Raw genomic sequence first — 25,943 nt, forward strand, 5'->3', positions numbered from 1 at the left:
GCATTTCTTTATCACTTAAATCTTGATATACAACACAAACTGCCAAATCTGATTTCTTAACTGGCATGCTCTGTATGCAAACATCACACAATAATCAATTACATAGCATAAAGAAATAAGTTTGCCATGATGAAAAACCATAATATGTAGTATTTAATTGTCTTATCAATTCTTTGTCCTAGGAGGGGCAGATGTTATTTTATACCATTTTACAGATGAGGAAACTAAGGTTTGGTGGGTTTAGGGGATATGAGCTTATTTGAGCAGTATCACCAGGTCTGAAGTTTATGGCTGAGGTCCAGATCCTCCACTTTTTGTCCAGCAGACAGAGCTGAATATGAATAAAGGGGAAACTTTTTTGAATCCCTAATCCACTCATTGATACCAGAAATAAATTTGAAATTCCCCCTCCCTGTTTTACAACCTAAAAATTATAAAATCAAAGGGCTTTAATACTTAAAGGGCTTAGACACTGTCTAGTCTGGTTCAGATAAAATTACAGAGCTACAGGAGGATTCCAGATCTTGCTTAGTAATCTATTTAGGGGACTAATCAAACATGAAATCAAGGTCTCCTGACTTTAATTCCACACTCTAGTTTCGTCTTTGTCCTATAAAAATTCACTACATGATTTATAATCCTATTTCGGTTCATCTTAATGTGTGTGCTCTCTTTTACAATGATTGCATTTTCTGCTCACCTTAATCCTTGGTACCTCATCCACTTCTACTTAATGTCATGGTTCCATGCTAGTGATGATTGTAACATGACTCGAGATACAGTTGGAAGATGATAAAGGGGAGGATCAGGAAGCCAATTGAAGTTTAGCTTTCCTCTCCTGGCCTCCAGTAGTGCTTCTCCTTTATATTATTTTCTGAATGTCTGTAGGTCTGTCTCCCTCCTTAACTCTGAATTCCTTGAAATTAAGGACTGTGTCGTATTAATTTGTATATTCCTCATGCCTGGCATAGTCTGTATCAAAGAAATGTTTTCAGTAATTGAATAATAAATGAACTTTGATCTTCTTAATCCTGTATTCTCTGTTATCCACCTCATTCCTTCTTACTTGAATCAACTCTGTTACTAATGTTTTTGATCCTTTATCATTTCTACTTCCTTTTGATATCGTTACACAGATAACCACGGCTGCCTCTTATGTTTATTCAGCTTGTTTTTTTCCCATAATTTGTGCAGTGGAAAATCCTATGACCCTTGAACTTGCCCATTTTAGCCCCAATCATATCTCATCTTCCAAAATGCTGACCATTCTTGATACGGTAAAAGAACAAACACTTTTGGATCCAGATATTTCTTTCATAATTAGTTTTTTAAACATGGTGTCATAAGGAGGGTTCTCCACAACCAGTAAGATGTGTATTTATATTAAAAAGAGTTATTGTAAGGAATTATTAATACCCAATTATGGAGGCTGACAAGTCCAAAAATCTACAGAGTGGGCAACTGCTGGAGACTCAGAAAAGCCAATATTCCAGCCCCAGTCTGCTGGAGAATTCTGCTCAGATTCTTTTTGTTCTAGCAGGCCTTCAGCTGATTGGATGTGTCCCACCTACACTGTGTCATTCAAAAACACCTTCATAGAAATACCTGGAATATCATGTTCCTTCACAATTTAAAAAAAATTTTGTCGTAGAGGTAACTTTTCAAACGATTTCTAATATCCTCAAGACCTCTTTGCAGAGAGGAGAGTAGATCACCACATCCTTGGTGAGTTAAAATGGCTGGGGTTTCTCACTGAAACCAGTTGCAGGGTATAGACCACCACCACCCCCCCTCCCAAAAAAAAGAAAAAGAAATGTGGAACTGTGAAAAGTCACTAAACTGGGGTTTCAGAACCCAGTTACAACAGTTCATGCCCCTGTTCTGCTCTCATTCGTTGTGTAACCGTGAGCAAGACGCCTGCCTTCTCTCAACTTCAGTTTCCTTATCTTCAAGCTGCCAACCCCACTGGTTTCTGTGAGAAATTAGGCTCAAAAGGGAAAAACTAATGGCGATTATTTTAAAATGGTTTAGAATTTATTTAGAATGATGATGCACTCTGTATAAATCATATTGTGGGTTCCCTTTTTTGCTAGGATAATGGGCAACAGTATGAAATTAGAATTGCCTGAGGAGTTTTTTAACTGTTGCTGACCGTGGGTCCCACTCCCAGAAATCCTGGTTTAATTGGTCAGGGTGGAGCTCAGGCTTCAGTGATTTTTTTAAAAGCACCCAAAAGACTTTATGTTCCTCCAGGGCCACCAATGATTGCTTTAAAGCACAAAATGTGCTTTTCAAGTGAACCTTCCAGAGAGGGACCATGATTTGTTTTTCTTTCAGATCTTTTATCAGAGTTAACAGTGTGACAGGACTATTCTTAATTTTTATCTTTTCTTATCTCAGGTAACTGCTGGGGTCCCTCTTAGAAAGGAATATACCGAAGAGGTAAGAGTGGAGAATTATTCAAATCCAGTTAACCATTGGCTGGCAGCTGAGTCTCAGTCAGGAAACTGGTTCTCTGCCAGTGGCCTCTTAGAAAAGTGCTTCTCTAATAATCTAATGGGTGGAGAAAGGGATAAAAATCCATTCAGTTAACTCTCCAATCTTAAGAAAAGGTGGGTGTAGGCTTTCTGTCTGGGCAGTCATCTGAGCAGGCTTCCTGGTCTCCAGCACATAAAGGTATATGAAGCTTGTGTGCTTAGTCGCTTAGTCGTGCCCGACTCTGCAACCCTATGGTCTATAACCCACCAGGCTCCTCTGTCCCTGGGGGTTCTCCCGGCAAAAACACTGGAGTGGGTTGCCATGCCGCAGGTCTCCCGCATTGCAGGCGGATTCTTTACCATCTGAGCCATCAAGGAAACCCATATGAAGTTTATACCCATGTATTCTTTTGATGACTTGCAGATTTTGATGGACTGGCAGCAGTACCTCTTAGCTCCTACAGGTGGCACCATGAATTTGAGCAGAGAGTAGCTGGACAGGGCTGTCACCCTCCGGGGACCGTATGCCTTCTTGTCCACCAGCCCACAGAGCGTGGGCATGTTGCTGATGTGTTGGCTGCCAGTCAGCAGCAGAAATAGCTGCCTGGCTGGAGACCCAAATATGCCATTGGATCTAGAATAATTTTAGACTTTATTTGGAAAATGAGCCTCTTCCTCCTGCAGCCATCTTTTCTTGGGGGAAAAAAAAATGACTTAGGCTTTCTTGCATAGCTTCCAGGACAGTAAAGTAAGCGTGTGCTGTGCTTAGTTGCTCAGTCATATCTGACTCTTTGTGACCCCGAGGACTGCTGCCCACCAGGCTCCTCTGTCCACGAGGATTCTACAGGCAGGAATACTGGAGTGGGTTGCCATGCCCTCCTCCAGGGGTTCTTCCCAACCCAGGGATCAAACCCAGGTCTCCTGCATTGCAGGCAGATTTCTTTACCGACTGAGCTACCAGGGAAGCTAAAGTGAGCATAGATGGAACAAAACCTGCCAGAGTGGGCTTGCCATTGTCATTTGTCAGGTTTAATGGGAGGTGATACTATGCAGGGGTCTGGTTTTTCTTACAGAACCTCCAGCTGGTGGCAGATGGCTGCTGTAACCTGGAGAAGCAAATTCAGATCGCTCAGCTCTTCGGGGTCCCTGTTGTTGTGGCTCTGAATGTCTTCAAGTAAGTCAAGCGTCCTACTTTAAATGCGGGCATATCACTGGGCCACCCTGTGAAGTACATTTGTGTTTTGAGGATGTTTGGGCTTTTCTGTGCTTCATCTAAAGTATAGAGAAATAACTCTACTCATTCTATTTGTTTGGTTTTCTTTGGATTGGTTTTACTTTAGCAGATGTGTTCCCAAATATTAGCAGGGAAGTGAAATCTGTAAAGTAAGTTACCATTTCTTTCACTTTTATCATTATTATTATTAATTCTGACCAGCATTTCTTACTGAAAGACGATGGATGATCAAAGGGATATGCTATGGAATTTTCTCAATAAAACCTTTAACAATTTGAAATATTTGAGATAATAGTTGAAGAGGATTTTTCCCCCCATGCTTTGCTTAAGATCTGATTTATTTAAACACAATGTAACCACTTTTGATGTTTAGAATATATTCAGTGTTTGGGAGCAAAGTTCTGTATAAGCAGTTAGTCTTTCTTTGAAAACATCGCTAAATGAATACAGATGCAAAACCACAAACATTTTCATCACCAGGACCGACACCCGCGCAGAGATTGACTTGGTGTGTGAGCTTGCGAAGCGGGCCGGCGCCTTCAATGCAGTCCCCTGCTATCACTGGTCGATTGGTGGGAAAGGGTCAGTGGACCTGGCTTGGGCTGTGAGAGAAGCTGCAAGCAAAGAAAGTCGTTTCCAGTTCCTGTATGATGTGCAGGTAAGATCCAGCACGAGGATGAGGATATGCCAGGCCAGTGCTAAGAGCTTTGCACAGGTTGTCACGACAGCTCTGCAGATAAGGATTAACAGAAGGTTGAAGAGGCTGAACCATCTGACCAGGTCCGGCTCCCTGGGACCCCAACTCTTTGGCCCCTAGCCTGTGTTCTGCACTCAGTGCAGAGGGGCTTTGGAGTATAGGGTTCAACAAGGTTGGCACAGGAACAAGACTTTTGAGCAACTTCATCATTGTTGTTCAGTTGCTCAGTCATGTCCAACTCTTTGCAACCCCATGGACTGCAGCATGCCAGGCTTCCCTGTCCTTCACCATCTCCTAGAGCTTTCTCAAACTCATGTCCATTGAGTCGGTGATGCCATCCAACCATCTCATCCTCTGTCGCCCCCTGCTCCTCCTGCCTTCAGTCTTTCCCAGCATCAGGATCTTTTCCAGTGAGTCGGCTCTTTGCATCAGGTATCCAAACTATTGGAGTTTCAACTTCAGCATCAGTCCTTCCAGTGAATATTCAGGATTGATTTCCTTTAGGATTGACTGGTTTGATGTCCTTGCAGTACAAGGGACTCTCAAGAGTCTTCTCCAGCACTACAGTTCAAAAGCATCAATTCTTCGGCTTTCATCAGTTCAGTTTAGTGCAGTCGTTCAGTTATGTCCAACTCTTTGCAACCCCATGAAATTCAGCTCTCATCATGCTTGGGAAATCATGGGCAGTATTTTCTTTGTCTGTTTCTGTTAAATCCCCTTTGTATCGTGGTTTTCTTGAGCTATTATGTTATATTATATATATGTCTAATATATATATTATAAATAATATATATATATTATATATGTCTAATATATTTTTTTTTTAATTTTTGAATTGTGGTAAAACACATATAACATAAAACTGACCACCTTTTCCATTTTTAGGTGAATAGTTCACTAGTGTTAGGTAGGTTCACATTGTTGTACAACCAGCATCTCTCTCCATAGGTCTTTTCATCTTGCAAAACTCTGTACCCCTCAAACACTAACATTTCATTTTTCCTTCTCCTTTATTCCTGGCTGTCTCATGCCAGTGAAGCCATAGAATATGTCCCTTTTTTTGACTGGCTTATTCACTGTCTCAGTCCTTTCAGGCTGCTATGAGGAATATCATAGTATTGGGTCGACGTGTTAACAGCAGAGATTTATCACTGATACTTTTGGAAGCTGGGATGTCTGAGATCAAGGCATAAGCGGATTGGATATCTGGCGAGGGTCTTGTTGTTTCTTAGATGGCAGTCTCCTCACTGTATCCTCATGTGGTGAAAGTGGGGAGGGATCTTGTCTTTTATAAAAGCACTAATCCCTTGCATGAGGGGTGCGCCAGTATGACCTAATCACTCCAGGGCCTAACCTACTAGTAACCTCAACCTAATCACTCCCAAAGGCCTCACATCTGAATACACCATCCCATTGAGAATTAGGCTTCAACATACCAATTCTGGGGGCACAGAAGCATTCAGTCTATAGCCCTTACTTAGCATAATGTCCTCAAGGTTTATCCATGCTATTGCATACGTCAGAACTTCCTTAAGGCTGAAAACAGTCCATTGTGTGTTTATGCCCTTGTGTCTGTCAGTGGCCAGTTGGGTTTCTTCCGCTTCTTGGCTGTTGTAAATAATGCTGCTTGCTGCTGTGAACATGCATGTAAAACTGTGCTTCCAGTTCTTTTGGGTATATATGCTGAAAAGGAGTTGCTGGATTGTCTAGTATATATTTAAAAGCAGCTTCATAATGAGCATTCAGTCAGCATATCTGAACTTCCCAGGATCTCAGTCTCTCCATTCATCTTTGTTGCTATCCAAACATCTCCATTCTGAATCTGCTGGCTCCAGCTCTGGCTGTTGGATTTGCCCTCTTAGGTAGTCCTTGATTGCTGGAGTTCTCAGCCTTAACTGGTGGCTTCTCCCATCCCTTCATTCCTCACAAGTTCTGTTGGTCTTGAGTCTAGAATTAAATCATCAAGAATATGATGATTATTCAACGGCTGAGGAAGGCTTGTCGTGTGCCAGGCACTTTGTACTTGGTAACTTGTTTAGTCCTTACTTCCCTGCTTTCCCCTCATTTTACATATAAGAAGACAAACAATTGTCAGGAAACAGACCATCACCCAACCCTGATCGAGAACCGCACTGACTGGCAATGGCAGATTTTAATGATTTCACATTCAAAAACTGGCTCTTTCAGGAAAACCATGCAAGGTGAAAAGAAGGTCAATAAATAGAAGCAGTATTTTGTGAGTTACGCTGTCTTTGACAGACACTAACCCTAAAATGAACCCTTTTCCTTCCCACCAATATTAAAAATTTTTGTTGTAAATTCGCGTTCATTGTAAAGATGATGCTGTTAAAATGTCTGCTCTTCTGTGAAAAGCGGATTAATTTTATAACAGTGTTGCCTCAATATTTGGTAGGATTCTTGCCTCCTTTGCCCACATACTCTATAACACAGAAATTAGATTTGGGCTGCATAATTGCTTATGCAGTTCAGCCTTTTATTGCTTCATGACAGTTTATGAAAAGAGACTCTCTCCCTAATAGTTCTGTCCCTCATGCTGTCGAGTCCATTTTAGATCATAGAAGACAATTTACAGTCTTGTAACAGTGTAGAAATCTGAGGTCACCATTGCAGGTAGTAACAGAATTTAAGCTCCCCCCACCCGCCATCCACCAGATTTCTTGCATAATCAGTGTTGGTGAACCTTTATGGACTAAGTAATGCTTTTATTTTTTAAGTTTTATTTAAGTAATAGTTTTTTTGAAACCCTTTTAATTCCTTTTATTTTTTTTTTCCCCATAACTAACCGTTTTGATGCTTGATAGCTCCATAGGGAGGTATGAGACTGCCCTACGGGAAAAAAAAAGAAGTGTTAAAATACTTTTGGATAAAACAGCCTGATAAAAGAAACACCCGGCTGCCTTTGCTTCTTTGTACAAACCGGGTTTCTGTGTATCACCCCAGACTCTATTCCACCCAGAATGTATTGGGGGCAGGATTGATGGCATCTCATTTCCTGCTCCAGTCCCGCCCCCGTCTTGTTTTGCCGAAGAAAGACAGCTGAGCTGATTAACGAATCAGAAATAGTGTAGGAGCGCAGGGCGTGACTACTTTGGTGGGGGAAGTAGAAATCATCTCAAAAGCCCAAATGAAAAGAGGAACAGCTCGAAAGAAAAAGAAACACCTGGCCTCAGCTCCCTGAGTCTGTGGCTTTCTGATGACCTGTCCATTAGTTAAAGTGAGAATCAAGCTGCTCTTCGGACTCAGGAGTCTGTGCCAACCTGTCGAAAATTGAGAGATGCAACCACTGTTCTTTACAGAACAATTCTGCATATCTTTCACCAGAGTAGCTTCTAATTCAAGAGCAGGCGACAGTTCACTTTACACAGGAAGCTGTTGATTAATTCAAAATTATAATTTTTTTAAATATAGAATAAGGGGCAGGGGCCTAATTGCTCAAAGGAAATTTATCATGTAAGAATTAATATATTTAATATACTGCATCATTTCCTTTCACCCCTTAAGGATGATCACAGTCAGTCAGTTCAGTCGCTCAGTCGTGTCTGACTCTTTGCGACCACATGAATTGCAGTACACCAGGCCTCCCTGTCCATCACCAACTCCCGGAGTTCACTGAGACTCACGTCCATCGAGTCAGTGATGCCATCCAGCCATCTCATCCTCTGTCGTCCCCTTCTCCTCCTGCCCCCAATCCCTCCCAGCATCAGGGTCTTTCCAATGAGTCAACTCTTCGCATGAGGTGGCCAAAGTACTGGAGTTTCAGCTTTAGCATCACTCCTTCCAAAGAAATCCCAGGACTGATCTCCTTCAGAATGGACTGCTTGGATCTCCTGGCAGTCCAAGGGACTCTCAAGAGTCTTCTCCAACACCACAGTTCAAAAGCATCAATTTTTCGGCGCTCAGCCTTCTTCACAGTCCAACTCTCACATCCATACATGACCACAGGAAAAACCATAGCCTTGACTAGATGGACCTTTGTCAGCAAAGTAATGTCTCTGCTTTTGAATATGCTATCTAGGTTGGTCATAACTTTCCTTCCAAGGAGTAAGCGTCTTTTAATTTCATGGCTGCAGTCACCATCTGCAGTGATTTTGGAGCCCAGAAAAATAAAGTCTGACACTGTTTCCACTGTTTTCCCCATCTATTTCCCATGAAGTGATGGGACCAGATGCCATGATCTTCGTTTTCTGAATGTTGAGCTTTAAGCCAACTTTTTCCCTCTCCACTTTCACTTTCATCAAGAGGCTTTTGAATTCCTCTTCACTTTCTGCCATAAGGGTGGTATCATCTGCATATCTGAGGTGACTGGTATTTCTCCCGGCAATCTTAATTCCAGCTTGTGTTTCTTCCAGTCCAGCGTTTCTCATGATGTACTCTGCATATAAGTTAAATAAGCAGGGTGACAATATACAGCCTTGATGGACTCCTTTTCCTATTTGGAACCAGTCTTTTGTTCCATGTCCAGTGCTAACTGTTGCTTCCTGACCTGCATACAGATTTCTCAAGAGGCAGGTCAGGTGGTCTGGTATTCCCATCTCTTTCAGAATTTTCCACAGTTTATTGTGATCCACACAGTCAAAGGCTTTGGCATAGTCAATAAAGCAGAAATAGATGTTTTTCTGGAACTCTCTTGCTTTTTCCATGATCCAGCGGATGTTGGCAATTTGATCTCTGGTTCCTCTGTCTTTTCTAAAACCAGCTTGAACATCAGGAAGTTCATGGTTCACATATTTCTGAAGCCTGGCTTGGAGAATTTTGAGCATTACTTTACTAGTGTGTGAGATGAGTGCAATTGTGCGGTAGTTTGAGCATTCTTTGGCATTGCCTTTCTTTGGGATTGGAATGAAAATTGACCTTTTCCAGTCCTGATCACAGTATCCTGTCCTTTTAGGAAGCTATTAGAAATACCCACCAAAACCCATCTTCTCTTGGACTTTTTCTTTTCTATTATTGCTTTTGACAGTTTATCTTTACAGTTTACAGTATAATGTCTCTATATCTGTAAGCACCCAGGGAAATGCTATAGCAGATGAAAAAAGGAATCTGTATTTAACACTTTATAAGCTAACAAATTTCTCTGCCATGCATTATTTCAAGTATGTCTAATCTATTTCTGTGGGATGTGTGAGCTCAATTCTGCTTTTTAAATGGGCAAACGAGATCTTAGAGAAGGTGAGGGACTTGCCCCATGACGAAATGGACACTTGATGAAAGACGTAACATTATAGTTAAAGGGGTAAGACTTTGAGTACATTAGAACTGAGTTTAAATCTTGGCAGTGCCCTACCGTGGATGTAAACGTGGGCAGTTCTTCAAGTCTCAGCTTCCTTATCTATAAAATAGTGTCTGATATTGACATCAACTTCACCCAGTTGCTGTGAGAACAAAATGAAATGTCCCAGAGTAAAGAGCTGGGACATGGGAGGCTGGGGATCTAAGTTAGCTCTAACTTCTGTCTGTTTCACTTCAGAGGGCATTTCCTGAATTGACTTTCAGGAATCGTTTTGTAACTCAGGTAACTTTGTCAAACTCCAGGGATGGTGTCCTTTCCAAGTGGTTTAAACCCAGCAGTTAGAAGCTCCCAGGGCACCGGAAAAAAAGGCCTCCCCTAATTAAAGCCAGACATTTAGCCATCTTTCTCCATTAGAATTGGGAGCTGTTAGTGATTTATTAAAATCTCAGTCACTTTTGCAAAGGATGCATGGCACCGAAAGTCTGTCTGAATATTGTTTGTTACATCAGGAGTGAGGGTTGAAAACTGTCTCCCCATCCCTTCGCATCCTTCCTCTAACCTCACAGACACCGTGAGGTGCAGCCTTGACACCAAGAGAGGATGGTGTTTGTTTTTGTTTAAAGGTCTTTCCTGTTCCTTGTGTGAAGCCATGCTCTTGATCACAGCGGGGCTGGAATCAGGGGAGATCAAAACAGCCCAGGAAGACTGTCTAGGGCCATGCCAGCACCAAGGATTTCCGCCCTGTTGCACTCGCACTGCCTGTGTGTTTATGAGTGTTTTCTCCCCTGCTGGCATGCATTTGGGGGGTAGAGGAATTGCTTGGTTATTGAGGAATTATGTATTTTCTATTTCTTAAGGATTCAGATCAGTTTGGGGGTGGGTATTTGACAGATATCCTTTTAGTTGGACACTGGGCATTTGCAGCAGAACCTCAAATTTTAAGGAAATGAATAAAAATACATGTGTATAAGTACTTGTATATATGTGTATAGAATGTATGTGTGTATGTAGTGGTGGTGTTTTTAATATTCCTAATGTGAAATTCCCTGTTTTTATCATTTTTAAATGTACCGTTCTGTGTATTTAGAAAATATAGAAATGTATACATTCATACTATATATAGAGAGTTTAATTCATAAAATTTTAAAATTCAGAATGATCGTTATGTACATCCTCTGTGCCTTTTATATTTCACAGTAACTGCTGAACAAGCTTTAGGGAGAAGGGACGACCTTTCTTTTTACACCCTTGATTGTCCCTGTACTCTTATCTCCTTGTCAAGGCCTTGGCCTCCCTTGGCTCTCTCCTCCCTGTCCTCAGACCTGCCCTTGGTCTGCCTCTTTCCACCAGACCTTTTTTCAGCTCTCTCCTTTATATCCCTTGTGTGCAACTGAATATTTGGCACAGTTTATAGGAAGGTGCCCCTTGTATTTCCAGTCCCGTGAGTATCTCATGCAGAGTCCGTATCCCTCCCTGTGCTCTCGTGTTCTGCTTTCTTATTTATGTGAAGCTCTGGGTCTCCAGCCTGAACTGCTTCTAGCCCCTCCCTCGTCAGCCCCTTTTCCCCTTACCTCCTCTTCATGATTCAGCTCCAAGTTCCCACACCGCCTCCATGCACACCCTTTTGCAGACACACATCAGATCGCTATCAGAGCTAGATTCTTCTCCAGCACTGGCCTCTAGGTTCCCTGTCCAGTGTCCTTTGGTCTCACTCACCTCCTTGGCCTACTGGCTGCCACACCCATCTTTGTTTGACATGTGTCTTCAGATCTGAATCTGTTGTTGGAACAGGCCAGCTTTCTCGATGGGCTTTGTGATTCTGGTAGACATCTGCCAGCTTAATCCCCTTGAGGCTAGAAATAGCACCTGATAAGAAAGAGTGGTCTGTACCCGTTTCACTTGTGCATGTCACAAGGATTCCTATAATTTCACCTAAGTGCTTTCTTGTAACTCGAAAAATGGAATGTCAATGTGGTGGAAGCTTCTAGAATTGCATTATATCATCCAGAATTATGGGCCAAGCAAGAAAGACAAGGGTGTAAAATGAATTATCAGTGTCGCACCTCCATTTAGCCAGTCATTTTCTGCCTCATTCCATCCATCCCCTGAATTTTCTGACTTAAATTCAGATGACCTGAGACCACTCAACAGAGGTGCGTGATCAGTCACTGAGTTGTGTCCAACTCTGTGGCCCCATGGGCTATAGCCCACTGTGCTCCTCTGTCTATGGGATTTCCCAGGCAAGAATACTGAAGTGGGTTGCCATTTCCTACTCCAAGGGATCTTCCCAACGCAGGTAGTGAACCCACATCTCTTGTGTCTCCTACATTGGCAAGCGCTTCTTTACTGCTGCGCCACCTGGGAAGCCCATTAGGTACAGAATCCATTTTCTCAGCCTGAAAAGCTGGCAACATTATTTAAATGTTATCACAACTGTATTAAAGACTACTTCAGGATTTGGGGAGGAAATCACTCAAAACAGCACAGGCTTCCAATCGCCTAGAATCTGAGAGGTTAGCGATTTGTTTTAGCCACCATTTTATTTCAGAAAATGATTTCTTTTTCTTTTCATGAAAGTAGTTTCCTCCCCACTTGAGTAAAACGTTTAATCTTAGACTAGAAGATTTTTCTTTGGCATCACAGCTCCAGTAGATAAATTAGGGAAATATGATTCCATCCCATGAAAATAGAGCCTGAGCTTCACCTCATGTCCATTTGTATGAGTCTCTCAACACACTGAGGTTTGTGAGTAACTTTGTGCAAGGAGGAACATCAAGTGTGTCATAAAAATACATGAACATCGTTAGGCCAAGCAAGTGCTCAGGCCACTACCAGCCCTTCCCCCTCCTGTGGGTGAGATCGTTAAATTCATATGTTCCTCTGTTTTCCTTTGGTGTCACTGTTATGTTCTACTTAAGACTATACAAGCCCAGGAGACTACTCAATAACCTAGACGGAATGGATATGTGTATATGTATAACTGAATCACTTCGCTATCCACCTGAAATAAGCATATGAGCCTTCCCAGATGGTGCTAGTGGTGCATTACCTGGAGGTTCTTTGCCATGCAGGCGATGTGGGTTCAATCCCTGGATTGGGAAGATCCCCTGGAGAAGGGAATGGCAACCCACTCAAGTATTCTTGCCAGGAGAATCCCATGGACGAGGGAGCTTGGTGGGCTATGGTCCATGGAGTCACAGAGCTGGACATTAAAAATTAAAAAGCAAAACAAAACCAAAATAATGAAATAAGCACTTTATTTTTAAATTTTTTAATTGTTCAAATGAAAGTAAATTAAGGACTAATAAAAGAGATCCATAGTGAGGAAAAATCCTCAACTAGTAGTAAAAATATAAAATTTTCCACTAGATGAAACAAAATTCAAATCAGTATTCAGTTAGCATATTTTAAAACAAGGCACTATATTACTATCACTTGAGTTTGCGCTGTTAGACACTATGTTGACTCCTTTGCATATTTAGTTTCATGAAATATCGTCCTCAAGATGTCCATCTACAGTAAATCAGACAGTCAGAATTCCTGTGACCTGAAATAAATCAAAACTGAAGGCAAAACAGACTAACAAGAAAGAGTATACAAAGTCACTCTTGTGTTGTGAATGTGAATTCCTTATCATCATCATTTCACATGGACAAATATGGGCTTTCTGGCGATGAGCCTCTCTTCATTCTCAGACCCCACCTATCTCTACCTTGCATCCTGGTTTTCTTAGGAGAGCGAGTTTCCTCTGGGATTCTTCTGGACTGACCTGTTGCTTATGACCAACACGCCGGCGAGGCTAGCCACTTGGGGAGCTGGCTCATGGCAGTCGGCACGTACACCTTGGGTAGCTCAGATGTGCTGGTTTCCAGCCAAGGACATGCTTTGTGTTAAAGATAAAAAGCTCTGTTGTTCTCAGTCACAACGCAGAGCTGCTCCCATGACACTAGGGGGAGTGTTGTAATGAAGCTCCTGGTGTAAGGTGGGTTCATGTTATTTACTTTTATTGAAGTACAGGAAAGGCCATGTAACAAACTACATTTTATTTTCCCCAAGTCTAGCAGATTCATGCTTTTTTTTTTTTAATTGAAGTATAGTTGATTTACAATGTTAGGTTAGTTTCTGGTATACGGTGGAGTGATTGAAATATATACACAGGTATATATATATATATGTGTGTGTATATATATATTCTTTTCAGAATTTTTCCTATTATAGGTTATTATACGATGCTGAGGGTTTCCAAGGTGGTACAATGGTAAAGAGTCCTCCTGCCAATGCAGAAGATGCAAGTTCAATCCCTGGGTCGGGAAGGTCCCCTGGAGAAGGGAATGGCAACCCACTCCAGTATTCTTGCCTGGGAAATCCCATGGACAGAGGAGCCTGGCAGGTTACAGTCCACAGGGTTGTCAAGAGTCTGAGGAACGACTGAGCGACTTAGCATGATTAACTACATGCATGTGAAAGAACTATCTGAAACCAGAGGAAGGATTACCTGAGAGGATTAGAGAAAACAATACTAATGAGGATTGAGAATCATTTCTCTGGGGTCACAAAGAGTCAGGTACAACTGAGCAACTGAATACACACACACTTATGATGTTGAATATTGTTCCTTGTGCTATACAGTAGAACCTTGTTATTTATCCATTTTATAAATAGTTGTGTGTGTGTGTTTATCCCAAACTCTTAATTTATTCCCTCCCTCCTTCCCTTCTCATAGCTGTAAATTTGTCTTCTTTGTCTATGCCTCTTTCTGTTTTGTAAATGAGTTCATTTGCATCAGTTTTTTAGATTCCACATCTGTGATGTATGATTTTTGTCTTTCTGTCTGAATTACTGTACTTAGTACAATAGTCTCTCAGTTCAGTTCAGTTCAGTCACTCAGTCGTGTCCAACTCTTCGCGACCCCATGAATCGCAGCACGCCAGGCCTCCCTGTCCATCACCAACTCCCGGAGTTCACTCAGACACACGTCCATCGAGTCGGTGATGCCATCCAGCCATCTCATCCTCTGTCGTCCCCTTCTCCTCCTGCCCCCAATCCCTCCCAGCATCAGAGTCTTTTCCGATGAGTCAACTCTTCACATGAGGTGGCCAAAGTACTGGAGTTTCAGCTTTAGCATCACTCCTTCCAAAGAAATCCCAGGGCTGATCTCCTTCAGAATGGACTGGTTGGATCTCCTTGCAGTCCAAGGGACTCTCAGGACTCTTCAGGAATCAAGGTAGTGATTCCAGAGGTCTTTTCAAGAAAGATCATGTCATCTATCTTTGAGTAGCTCAGCTTCTTTAAGCCCGAATCACCCCATCAACACTATGAATGTGGTGAAGGGTGAAGCCTCCAGCCTTCCTTCCTGGTGTCACTCAGCCAGGGTTCCAGGTGGGCAGACTCTAAATGAGAAACTGTAGACAACATGACCCTAGTTAGGGTTTCTTTCTAGAGCTGTGCTGCCCAAGCCATAGCCACTGGTGACAGGAAGCTATTGAAGTTTGAATTAACTGAAATTAAGAGCTCATTTCCTCATTTCAGCTACTTAATAGTTACATGAGGCAGGTGGCTTCCGGCCTGGAAAGCATGGTTGTAGACCATTGCCATCCTTATAGAAATTTCCATCAGAATACTCTGTTCTAGAGTATTTCAGCGATTTTTATACATTTTAGAGGTTTGGGAGGAAATTAATGTAGAATATGTTCAGAGTTATATTCTTGGTGAAGATAGAGATTTAACATAGTCTTAGTTTCAAAATGATCCAAGATTGTGGTATAGACGCCAGACTTTGTGAAGTAGCTTATGAGTGTATTGAGAAATTGTGCATAATAGAACAGTCACTCTTTCCAGAAGAAGCCTTGTGTTTGCCACCATTCCCACCTTGAGGTCTGCCTTCCAGCTTGTGTGAAATTATCTGTCCTTTTATTGCTTATTAAAATCTTTCACATCCTTTAAACACCACTCAAGTTTCTATCAGCCTCATACTGATCTCCATGCCTTCCCCTGAAGTCTATGATCTTCTGACTTTCCTAGTAACATATATGCAGAGCCTTTATCACTCGCTCCAATCTGTCATATTTTACTGTGTCATTATCCCCACCCCAACAGGCATTCTCTGTACACAAAACCCCTGAAGTTCTTTGTACACCATGATATCTTGAAAGTACTTGGCATAGCTGGCTGCTCATTTGGCAGATGTTTGTGGAGTGGCTGCTGGTTGCAGATCACTATTCTAGACATCAGGGATATGAAGAAGGAAGAGGTGATGAACAGATAAATTTGTAGGTATTTAGGGAGTTGGAGGAATGCCAGGGATGATGAATACATATCCATGTATTATTTATTTTACCATTTTATTTATTTTATAAAAGCTATCACTGAAAACAGAGCAGTACAAGTGAATATCAAGTTCAGATCAAAATCATTGGACTGAACTTGACTTTCTTTTATCTTTAAAGATTACACTCCCCCACCCCCCAAGTCAAGCAGAGAAACAGCAGGAAGTTCCTTGCCTGCTGAAACAACATAAATAGATCATATCCAATGGAGCTGCCTTATTGGTGCAGTTTTTAGTTTGTTAAATGCAAAAGTTGTGTTAACAAAGACACAGGTTTCATCTCTGGGTTGGGAAGATCCCCTGGAGGAGGAAATGGCAACCCACTCCAGTATTCTTGCCTGGAGAATGGACAGAGGAGCCTGGCAGGCTACAGTCCATAGCGTCACAAAGAGTGAGACATGACTGAGATACTAAACACACACACACACATAATCTTTTATAACTGTTGCACCACCTGGAATCTTTGCTTCATCAACAGGAAGTTCAGAAAATATGTATTCATTTATTCAACTGTGTATTGAGACCCTACCCCAGGGGCTCAATCCCACCTGTAGGGGAACAGGAGGTGGTCCTTGACCTCAAAGAGTTTATAGGCTATTTTCAATTCTTCAGCTAATAAATGTGAAATCTTTTAAAAATTACCCTCGAGTTTTCTCTAACCCAGTCTCAACTTGACACTCTTGTGGACATTCTTTTGCAACAAGCCTAGAGCCATCCCAGGCTTACCCTGAGCTCAGACCGAGGAAGGCAGCTCTGGTTACTATAGCTTTCCCATTTCCTTTAATCATTTCCGTCCTTTCCCTACCTTCTGCCTTCCTGGAAAATAATTATCATTTCTTTCTAGATTTGTCCCATCTAGAGGTAAATATTTCTTTTCTCATTTCTCTTATGACACGGTTAACAAAAGGCCCTTTGCCATCCAGTAGAGTGGGTGAGCTTGATCCTGGCACTGTTACCATTTGAGGGCCATCGGAGTGCCCCAAGAGAGTGTGGACGTTGCTAGTGGCTATTTGCTGCCAGGCCCTGCTGAATCTCTGGTCCTGTATGACACCCAGGTCAGAGTGTTCCACAGCCATCAGATGGCAAAGAAGAGAGCACCCACGTGTGCTTGAGGAAGGTCAGTGTATGTTTCCTGGAGATGTTGGTCTTCGAGGTAGATCTTAGAGTGAGCCTCAGGGAATTTTAGCAGAAGGTTAGAGTTACTAGGAAAGTTAGACTTACTGTAGAGGGTATATTAAGAGTGAAGAGGCCAGTAATGAAGCTTTCGTGGTAGATGAGACCATTAACATCCCAACCAAGAAATCTGTAAGGATCATCTTCCCCATAGCCTCCCCTACACTTGATAGTCACAGACTTTCGGTTTCATTCATCTCATGGGTATGAATTGGTTTTTCATCATTTTAATTTGCTTTTCCTTGAATACTAATGAGATTGGGGATTTTTCATATTGTTATTGGTTACTCTGTCAACCAATATTACATATGTCTGTCTTTTCCTGAATTTGTGGAAGTTTTATGCATTCTAGTAACCAGTCTTTTAAGTATTTGCATGTATCTCCCCCTACACTGTTCTTTATGCTTTGTTCTTATTCCCGATGTCTTTTTTAATACAAGAAATTTAAAATTTTGATGTCAAATCTATAAGTCATTTACTTTAAGATATATTCTGTTGTTACCTTGTTGAAGAAATCGTTCCCTCCTTTAGGATCATAAAGTTCCCCAATTTTTTCCCTTAGTGTATAAAGTTTTAATTTAGAAGGCTTTGCCTTTGTTCCATATTGGACTTACCTGGGGGCCTGGTGAGAGGTAGGAATTTCGTTGTATTTCTCTCCAGCCAGACATCAGCTGCAGGGTCAGCCCTTGCCCTGTTTTGTTCCGTGTCTGCTGTATGCTGTCCCACACCTGCTGAGGTGTCCTCCTGTGTTCTTCCTTATCTCAGCTTGATTAACCTTCTTGTCCTGTGCCAATACCACGTGGAATCCATTAGCATCATTTTGTAGTGTGATTGATACCTGGTATGGCAGGTCCCGTACCTTCGTTCTTTTGGTTTTATTTATTTATGAAGTTATCTTACCTATTTATGCCATTACTCTTCATTAGCAATTTTAAAATTGATTGGCCAAGTAACGCAAGTGCTTTTGGGATTTTTAATGGAATTGGATTGAACTAATAGATTGTTTGAGAGACCCGACCTCTATTCAGTGTTGCATCTCCTCATCCATGAAGGAAGTTTCTCTCCTTTGATTCAGATCCTCTTTTATGTCCTTCAGTGAAAGATCATAATGACTTGCACCTTAATTTCTTTATTCATAGAAACATTCAATATTTCAGCTCCAGACCACAGAGCACCTCTACAGTAATAAAAACTGTGGTAATGAAAAGCACATTTTAAAGCAGTTTGGGATTCTGTCCTATTGAGAAAGTAGAACAAGCTTTTATTTTCTCCTGTTCGGTAACTCTCCCTCCTGTGCATATCAACAGTGATTCATGCAGATGTACCATTTGCCACTGTACAGCAAGGTCCTGGAGGTGGCCCACAAGAGTCTTCTTCCCCTTGGCTGGTGTGCATTCAGTCAGCACTTGGCCCAGCAGCACTTTACCAAACAGTAATCCACCAACTACATTCATTATGCCTATGTATTTCCTACCCGCAGTAAAATTAGGAGCAGTTTTGTCAGATGCTTTGCTTGAATTAAGAATCACTTCATCTATGGAACATTCCTTTCCTAATTAATCATCCTTGTTTCTTTTTTAAAAAGCTTTTTAAAATCTGTTTTTGGCCGTGCTGGGTCTTCATTGCTGCACAGACTTGTCTCTAGTTGCAGCGCGTGGGCTTCTCATTGCCGGGCCTTCTCTCGTGTAGCACAGGCTCTAGGACACATGGGCTCGGTGGTTGCGGCTCGCGGGATCTCAAGCACAGGCTCAGTAGTTGTGCTGCACAGGCTTAGCTGCTCCGAGGCGTGTGGAATCTTCTCAGCCAGGAGTTGAACTTGTGTCTCCTGCACTGGTGCGCGGATTCTTTACCACTGAGCCCCCGGGGAAGCCCTCTTGTTTCTTAAGAACACTTTTAGTATTTTACCAGCAGTCTATATCCAACATTATGGAAAATCTTTCCGTTTCCTCCCCACACACTTATTTGCCCGTACCTAGTCTTCTCGGATGTCCCCCCTTCTCCTGATGTCTCATCATTGCTAAAGTGATGCTAGGGTCAACCTCTAGTTTTCCAATAAAATGTTGAATCACTCCAGCATTTATATTAAAATCTCAACCCGTTCTTACTCATAAAAAACATATTTATTCCTTAGTATTATTACATTTAACTACCATATAACCCAAGTTGAGACCTACTTAAACATCAGCACTGTTTAGTCAGGAGACTTTCATTCTGACATAAAAACCATCAAAAAACATAGTAATGGTACATTTTTTATAAAGATGTAATGGATAAAAGTGATTTAAGTAGATAAGTAGCCTCTGGACTGGCTTAACCCACTCCAATGTTCTTGCCTGGAGAATCCCAGGGACAGGGGAGCCTGGTGGGCTGCCTTCTATGCGGTCGTGCAGAGTCGGACACGACTGAAGCGACTTAGCAGCAGCAACAGCAGCAGGACTGGCTTAACACCTAATGCTTGTTATTTGTGAGTTAATCTCTGATTTCAGTACATTAAGGATGAAAGAAGAGAAAGAGGTTGCTTCAAATACTGGAGTTGATGAGAAGGGAATCTGGTAGTGAATTTTAAGCAATTACAGAAAATCTCACTAGGCTTTCTATTAATTTTTTAACCAGATGAAACTTAACATTTTTGTTGTCATTTGTGTTTGTCCAGCTTCCAATTGTGGAAAAGATAAGAACCATTGCCCAGTCTGTCTATGGAGCCAAAGATATTGAACTCTCTCCAGAAGCACAATCCAAAATAGATCGTTACACGGAACAGGTAAAAGTTGTACTCTTAGGGAAAAAAAATCCAGCTTAAGCTTTTGTAATTATTCACCCTGAATTGAGAGCTGGCATATGTTCTGCCAGCTGAATTTGGCTTAATCTACTGTGTGGTCTACAAAAATTAAGTTAATATCCTTGGATAGGATATTGACTGTAGTTATGTTGAGAGGATATACCCTCTGACATACACATCATTGACTTTTGTGGTTATAAATGTGTCTAATACAGGTTGTATCCACGTTTATCTGTGGTGTGTGATCTTTAGGCACTGCTTATCAGCCAGAAACACTAAAAGTGTTCTTGGGTGTGCAGCTGTGGAGTCAGAGTTAAATGATCTGTAGTGCTTCCTCTTACTGTCTTAAAAATGTTAGCACAGTGCCATGTTAGTCAAATAAGACTGCCGTGCGTAAAGATGGGGTGCTTGGTGTCCTTTTTTGTATAAGTGCTTCCTTGGCTTGGTGCTGAGGTTGTCCACCATGGGTGAAGACTCCCTTCCCTTCTGCTGTGCAGGTGACCAAGATGCAGCAGCGTGAGTCTAGCCCCATAATGGTCATGTCAGATAGGCTCCGCAGAGTGTGTTCATCCACCCTGACCAAAGGGGCCCTGTGCCTCAAACGTCCCCTCCTGTTTACTATGATCAATAGAACTCAGAGCTCTTCAAGAGTTTGCTGGCAAAAGAGTTTGATGAGGAGTATCATTGATATATTTTTTCATCTCCCCAGCTCTTAAATTCTATTTTTAATGCATATTTAATATTTTGTCCTGTGCTACCAACTCTCACCAGAGTATTCTCCCAGATTTGATAAGATAGTCAACAATTCATTTCTTCTTAGAATTTTCCAAGGGCTTAGAATGCTCTTGACTTGTATTAAAAAAAAAAGAAAAAGGATTCCTAAAATTTGCCATACACACTGACATTGTTCTGCAGTGAAATTTTGACTCATGTGCAATGAAATGAGTAAAATAAGGTCATTGTCATGAGGATTTTTTTTCCCCCATGAGTTTTTAATAATGCTATTTAAGGACTATTGTTAATTCCAATATTAGATCCTTCCTGACTTTTTTCTGAGGCTTAAAAATTTACAAAGAAATAGGGTGATAGTACATAGCATGCTGGGTTTTTTAAAAATATATTCTTAACTGGTAAACTTTTAAATTGGCAAACCCTTATCAGTTCACAAAAATTGTTTCAATGTTTGATTGATCTCTGAAACCCCAAATTCTGGGCACTGTTTCTGCAGAGCAATCTTGATTAACCCCAGCAGATTTCTGATCAGCATCTATTAAGAGAATAGAGAACAGCCCCACCCCACCCCTCAGTTGATAGTTTAATAAAATTTTCCAAATAGTCCTAGATTGAATCATAAGAAATTCTGTGTGGGTTACCTCTGGAGATTTCATTCCTTTTATCTCTGTCTGTCCACCCAGAGAATGTTCCTTAAAAGTTATGTGTCAAGTGTGTGGTTGCAGTTGATCAGCCAAGTCTCTGAGGAGGCACTGTGTACCCTTAATCGGGACCAGGCTGCAAGGACACTGTACTTTTTGTGAGGCCCCACATGTGACTTCCTGCCCTTTCACCTTTGAAAACTCTGGGTCAGGCATCGCCTTTGGTCCTTAAAAATAAGAGGCTTAAATAGTGACCTCATCTCAGTTCATATAATGTAATCGCAGATCAAATAGCCGTGATTCATAAAGCAACACAAAGGGGCCCTTTGCTTGCTGACAGCCGCCAAGAACGAGTGAACAGTGGGACTAAAAGCCTCATTACGGAGCCTTCTCCAGATTACCTTTCTGAGTCCCGGATATTAATATTCTTGGAAAGTGGTTTCTACAGCTGCTGCTGCCTTGCCAGCAAGGAGCCACCCTCCCTTCAAACACACACGTAGTAGTGTCTTTCTGCAATAAGAATTATCCAGAATAAGTAATAGACAGCCTCAGCCTGCCAGGTGGTGATCAGGTGTAGCTGAGTTGCGCTCCCATCTTCTTGCTCTGAACGAGCAATAACAAGCGCTACTGTGTGTGTGGATCTGAGCCGTGGGGGTTCTGGAGGGGGGTGCAGGTCAAACAAGTACAAAGAACATTTTTGCTCAAGGAACGCTTTTTCTTGCCTTTCTTACAGGGATTTGGAAATTTGCCCATCTGCATGGCGAAGACCCACCTCTCCCTGTCTCACCAACCTGACAAGAAAGGCGTACCCAAGGGTTTCATTCTACCCATTAGTGACGTCCGGGCCAGCATAGGCGCCGGATTCATTTACCCATTGGTTGGAACGGTGAGTGTGTAACGTCCTCCCAGAACCTTCCCCAGTCTGTGTTGTTAGGACTCCTAAAATCCTTAGGCTCTGCGAACGCCTTGCAGACCAGATATTGGAAAGTAATTAATAGGATTTGCTATTTTCCTAAGTACTCTCTTCCACAATGGAAGGACGCACCTGCCACTGTGGTTTGGATTTTTATTTTCTTTAGATCATGTGTTCAGGACTCCTTGAGTCATAAAATTGACTCTCCCCTTATAGAACACGGAAGAGAATAACTTGGGAGAATCCAGGCTGCTGTTGAGATGGGGGCGGGGGTGGCTTAGTCCAGGACAGCTGGGTCTTCATGTCGTGCTCAGAATAAAAAGACTTCACTGCAGTGGAATAAATGGAGGCCACCACCGAGTCCAAGAGATAGGACCAGCCCCCACCCCAGAGCTGGGAAATCAGTCTCTCACCCTCCACCTCTTTGTCAGGGCTGCCTTAGAAAATGAGTGAATCACATGAGTTCCCAGTTTTGACCTTATTCTGGGGAGACATTGTTGCCATGGGATGGTTATTGTTATTTCAAAGCTTCTCTTTGGACAGAAGGGAGATAGTGCAGAAGTGAAAGCTTATCAAAGTACTTAAAACCCATGATGATGGCCTTAATACATAAAATGCCTCATTACAGCTACTCAGTGATGTGGGGGGTTCCCTTGGTAACCGTCAGTGACTGAAGTTTGTTTTCTCATCATGGGATACTCTTGGATTAGATTGAGCAGAAAAATTCTTAATTGTCTCTGTTGTCGTCATTGTTGTTGTTACAAGCTGATCCAAGTCCAAGCAGGAAACATAACAATTTTTTAAAATAAGCCAGGTGTCTCTGTTGTTTAAGCAATGGATGGGTAAAAAATGCGTAATGAGGACAGAGTTGCTTGCCTTCATATTTGCATGTTTCATCTGATATTGGGCAACATGTTTTCAATAAGTGTTTCTTGAATTCTTAATGCCTGTGAGGCACAGAGATACTACACGGAGTAAATGTGAGATGCATAGGGTTGAACAGCACAGAGGTGTGTAGAAAGTGTGATGATGATGATGATGTTCAGTCGCACAGTCGTGTCTGACTCTTTGTGACCCCATGGACTGCAGCATGCCAGGCTTCCCTGTCTTTCACTGTCTCCCAGAGTTTGCTCAAACTCATGTCCATTGAGTCCGTCATACATTCCAACCATCTCATCCTCTGCCGCCCCCTTCTCCTGCCTTCAGTCTTTCCCAGCATCAGGGTCTCTTCCAGTGAATCGGCCCTTCACGTCTGGTGGCTTAAGTATAGGAGCTTCAGACTTGGTGTTAACATCTTAATGCCCTCTGGGCATAGGAGAGACAACAGCTGTTTCTACTGGTTGCAGGCAGGGCCTGTGAGGGAGAAAAAGAGAATCAACCTCCAACAACTGTGGAAACAGTGAATTTTGAGTCAAAGGCACAGAGTTACATGGTAGCCTTCGTGGGTTAATCCAGTATGCCTGGAGTTGGACAGGGGTTGAGAGATTAAGAAATGGGATTAGAGTAGCAAGATCAATTCAAGCTGTTAAGGATCTGAACTGCCATCTGAAAGACCTTGGATTTTATCTCATGCACAATGAGAGCTGCAGTAAGATGGGTTTTGCACCTGGTTTTTATTCTTTTTCTTTCTTTCTTTGTTATATTTAAGTATTTATTTATTTGGCTATGCTGCTTGGTTTTCAGGATCTTAGTTCCCCAACCTGGAATTGAACCCTGGGGGCCCTGGCCATGAACGCGCCAGTTCCTAGCCACTGGACTGCCAGGAAATTCCCCTGGTTTTTATTCTTATAATAAGGAAAAGGAAAATGTCCGATTTATATTTTAGAAAAATAGCTCTGGTAACAGTGGGAGAGTGTTGAGAGGGAAGAGAAGCAGACCGAGGGAGACATGGGCCGAGTAAAGAGGTGCTCCAGGTTAGCTCAGCAGCCACAGAAGAGGAGCAGTGAATTCCAGACATATTGTGAAGGTGGCCCCCTGCACGTGGGCTTGGGGGTCGAGTCACTTCCAGTCTGACCACGGATGGTGATGCTGTTGGGTGTGGAAGGAACAGTCAAGAAGTCAGGTTGACAGGGCCAGAAATGCATCTGGCCCGGAGACAGAGAGCTGGAAGGGCTCATAAGATCAATATAGCATGATCTGTGAATCCATTGGAAACACAGACCCAACAACCAGGAGAAAGGAACAGGCAGGAAGAAAGCCCTGAGAATTTTACGAATATACATGAGGGTGGATACTGGGGAGAAGCAAAGACCAGCACGAGAGAAATGAGAAGAGGGAGAGGATGGTACTCGAAAAACATCCAAGTTCATGGAGCCGACTGGATAGGAGGAGCCCCCGGGAATCTGGGAAGACCCCGGGGCACAGGGAGACCAGGGGGTACACAGGAGCTGGTGATGGAGCCTCTCACTGAGGAGGGGTAACACCAGGACTGGCAGAGGGAGAAGGGGTCAAGGAAAACAGGTTCCGAATGGTATCTTGGAAAAGGCTCAGCTGAAGGTAAAAAGTAATCAGATCCGTGGTCCAGGGGGAGAGAGGAAGAGGGGACAGACTGCAGAAGGACACCAAGGACTTTTTAGTGGGTGATAGAAATATTCTGTACTTCAGTTGTGGTTCCACTACACGTGTACATGTGTCAAAACTCATAAAGCGCCATGTTTTTTAAGGGTGAATTTGATTGGGTATAATTTAATCATACTGCGACTTCCCTGGTGGCTCAGACGGTAAAGCGTCTGCCTACAATGTGGGAGACCTGGGTTCAGTCACTGGGTCAGGAAGATCTCCTGGAGAAGGCAGTGGCAACCCACTCCAGTATTCTTGCCTGGAAAATCCCACAGATGGAGGAGCGTGGTAGGCTACAGTCCATGAGGTCGCAAAGAGTCAGACACGACTGAGTGACTTCACTTTCTTTGATCATACTTCACTTAACATAACCACCAGAAGAGCTTGCTTTGCATTCCTTAAAATGGCCTCAGTGATAGCAGCCACTTAGAGTCAGAGATCATCTGAGCTTCAGTCAGTGAAGGCCTTTGCTTAGGAGAAGAGCACCTCTGGATGGTCCAGGCTTAGACCAGGGAGCCGGGGCCATGAGGGTCCCAAAGAGCATGGAACAGTGGGTACCACCAAGGAGGAAATTAGCCAAGTCCATGACCTGTCCTGTCTTCTGCTGCACAGATCTGGGATTCCATAGTAGTTCTGCCAACAGTTTCGTTCATTCATTCAGAAAGTGTGCACATGACTCTGTGGTCCCTGTTATGGGAAGCCCCAAAATAAAGCATTCTTCTCCACCTCAGGCAGCTTACTGCCCCTAGTAGAGAGACGTGAAATTAACAAAGAAAATGGTTTGTTGTAAAAATTGTGACTCAGAAGATGACACCTTCACTCGTTTCTGAGTATTTAATAGTCATTAAATACGGATCATAATTTTAAATCTTTGGAGTCACTAAGCAAATAGGTGCTATGAATCTCTTCGCACCTCAACTCATACCCCCACAACCACAGCCTTGTAAGGTCATTTCTGGAAAGTCAGTTCCGTCAGCTTGCGTGGGTGGGTGACCACTAGTCCATCCCTCTGTTCCTCTGCACCTGCTTGACGCCTGACCAGTTAGAACATGAAGGTGTGACCAGTCCTTGAGAGTGACCTCAGGCTGGCTGGGTTCCCTGAGGAGGTCCCCCTGCCTCCACCCGGGGCAGAGCAGTGAGCATGGGCCCCTGGGGTAAAATC

General features: G+C 42.6%; 1 protein-coding gene across 2 annotated transcripts in view; it reads left to right on the forward strand.

The window, feature by feature from the left end:
• The window catches only part of MTHFD1L (methylenetetrahydrofolate dehydrogenase (NADP+ dependent) 1 like), a 181,866-nt gene that overhangs the window by 106,914 nt on the left and 49,009 nt on the right, over positions 1 to 25,943 (forward strand). For both annotated transcript variants that reach the window (XM_070796373.1, XM_019966947.2), the window contains exons 22-26: positions 2,401 to 2,442; positions 3,551 to 3,651; positions 4,192 to 4,369; positions 19,811 to 19,918; positions 22,043 to 22,195. In XM_070796373.1, coding sequence (XP_070652474.1) covers positions 2,401 to 2,442; positions 3,551 to 3,651; positions 4,192 to 4,369; positions 19,811 to 19,918; positions 22,043 to 22,195 — 582 coding nt within the window. The remainder of the gene's footprint in view (positions 1 to 2,400; positions 2,443 to 3,550; positions 3,652 to 4,191; positions 4,370 to 19,810; positions 19,919 to 22,042; positions 22,196 to 25,943) is intronic.

The sequence above is a fragment of the Bos indicus genome, chromosome 9, assembly GCF_029378745.1.
Source record: "Bos indicus isolate NIAB-ARS_2022 breed Sahiwal x Tharparkar chromosome 9, NIAB-ARS_B.indTharparkar_mat_pri_1.0, whole genome shotgun sequence".
Taxonomy (NCBI): Eukaryota; Metazoa; Chordata; class Mammalia; order Artiodactyla; family Bovidae; genus Bos; species Bos indicus.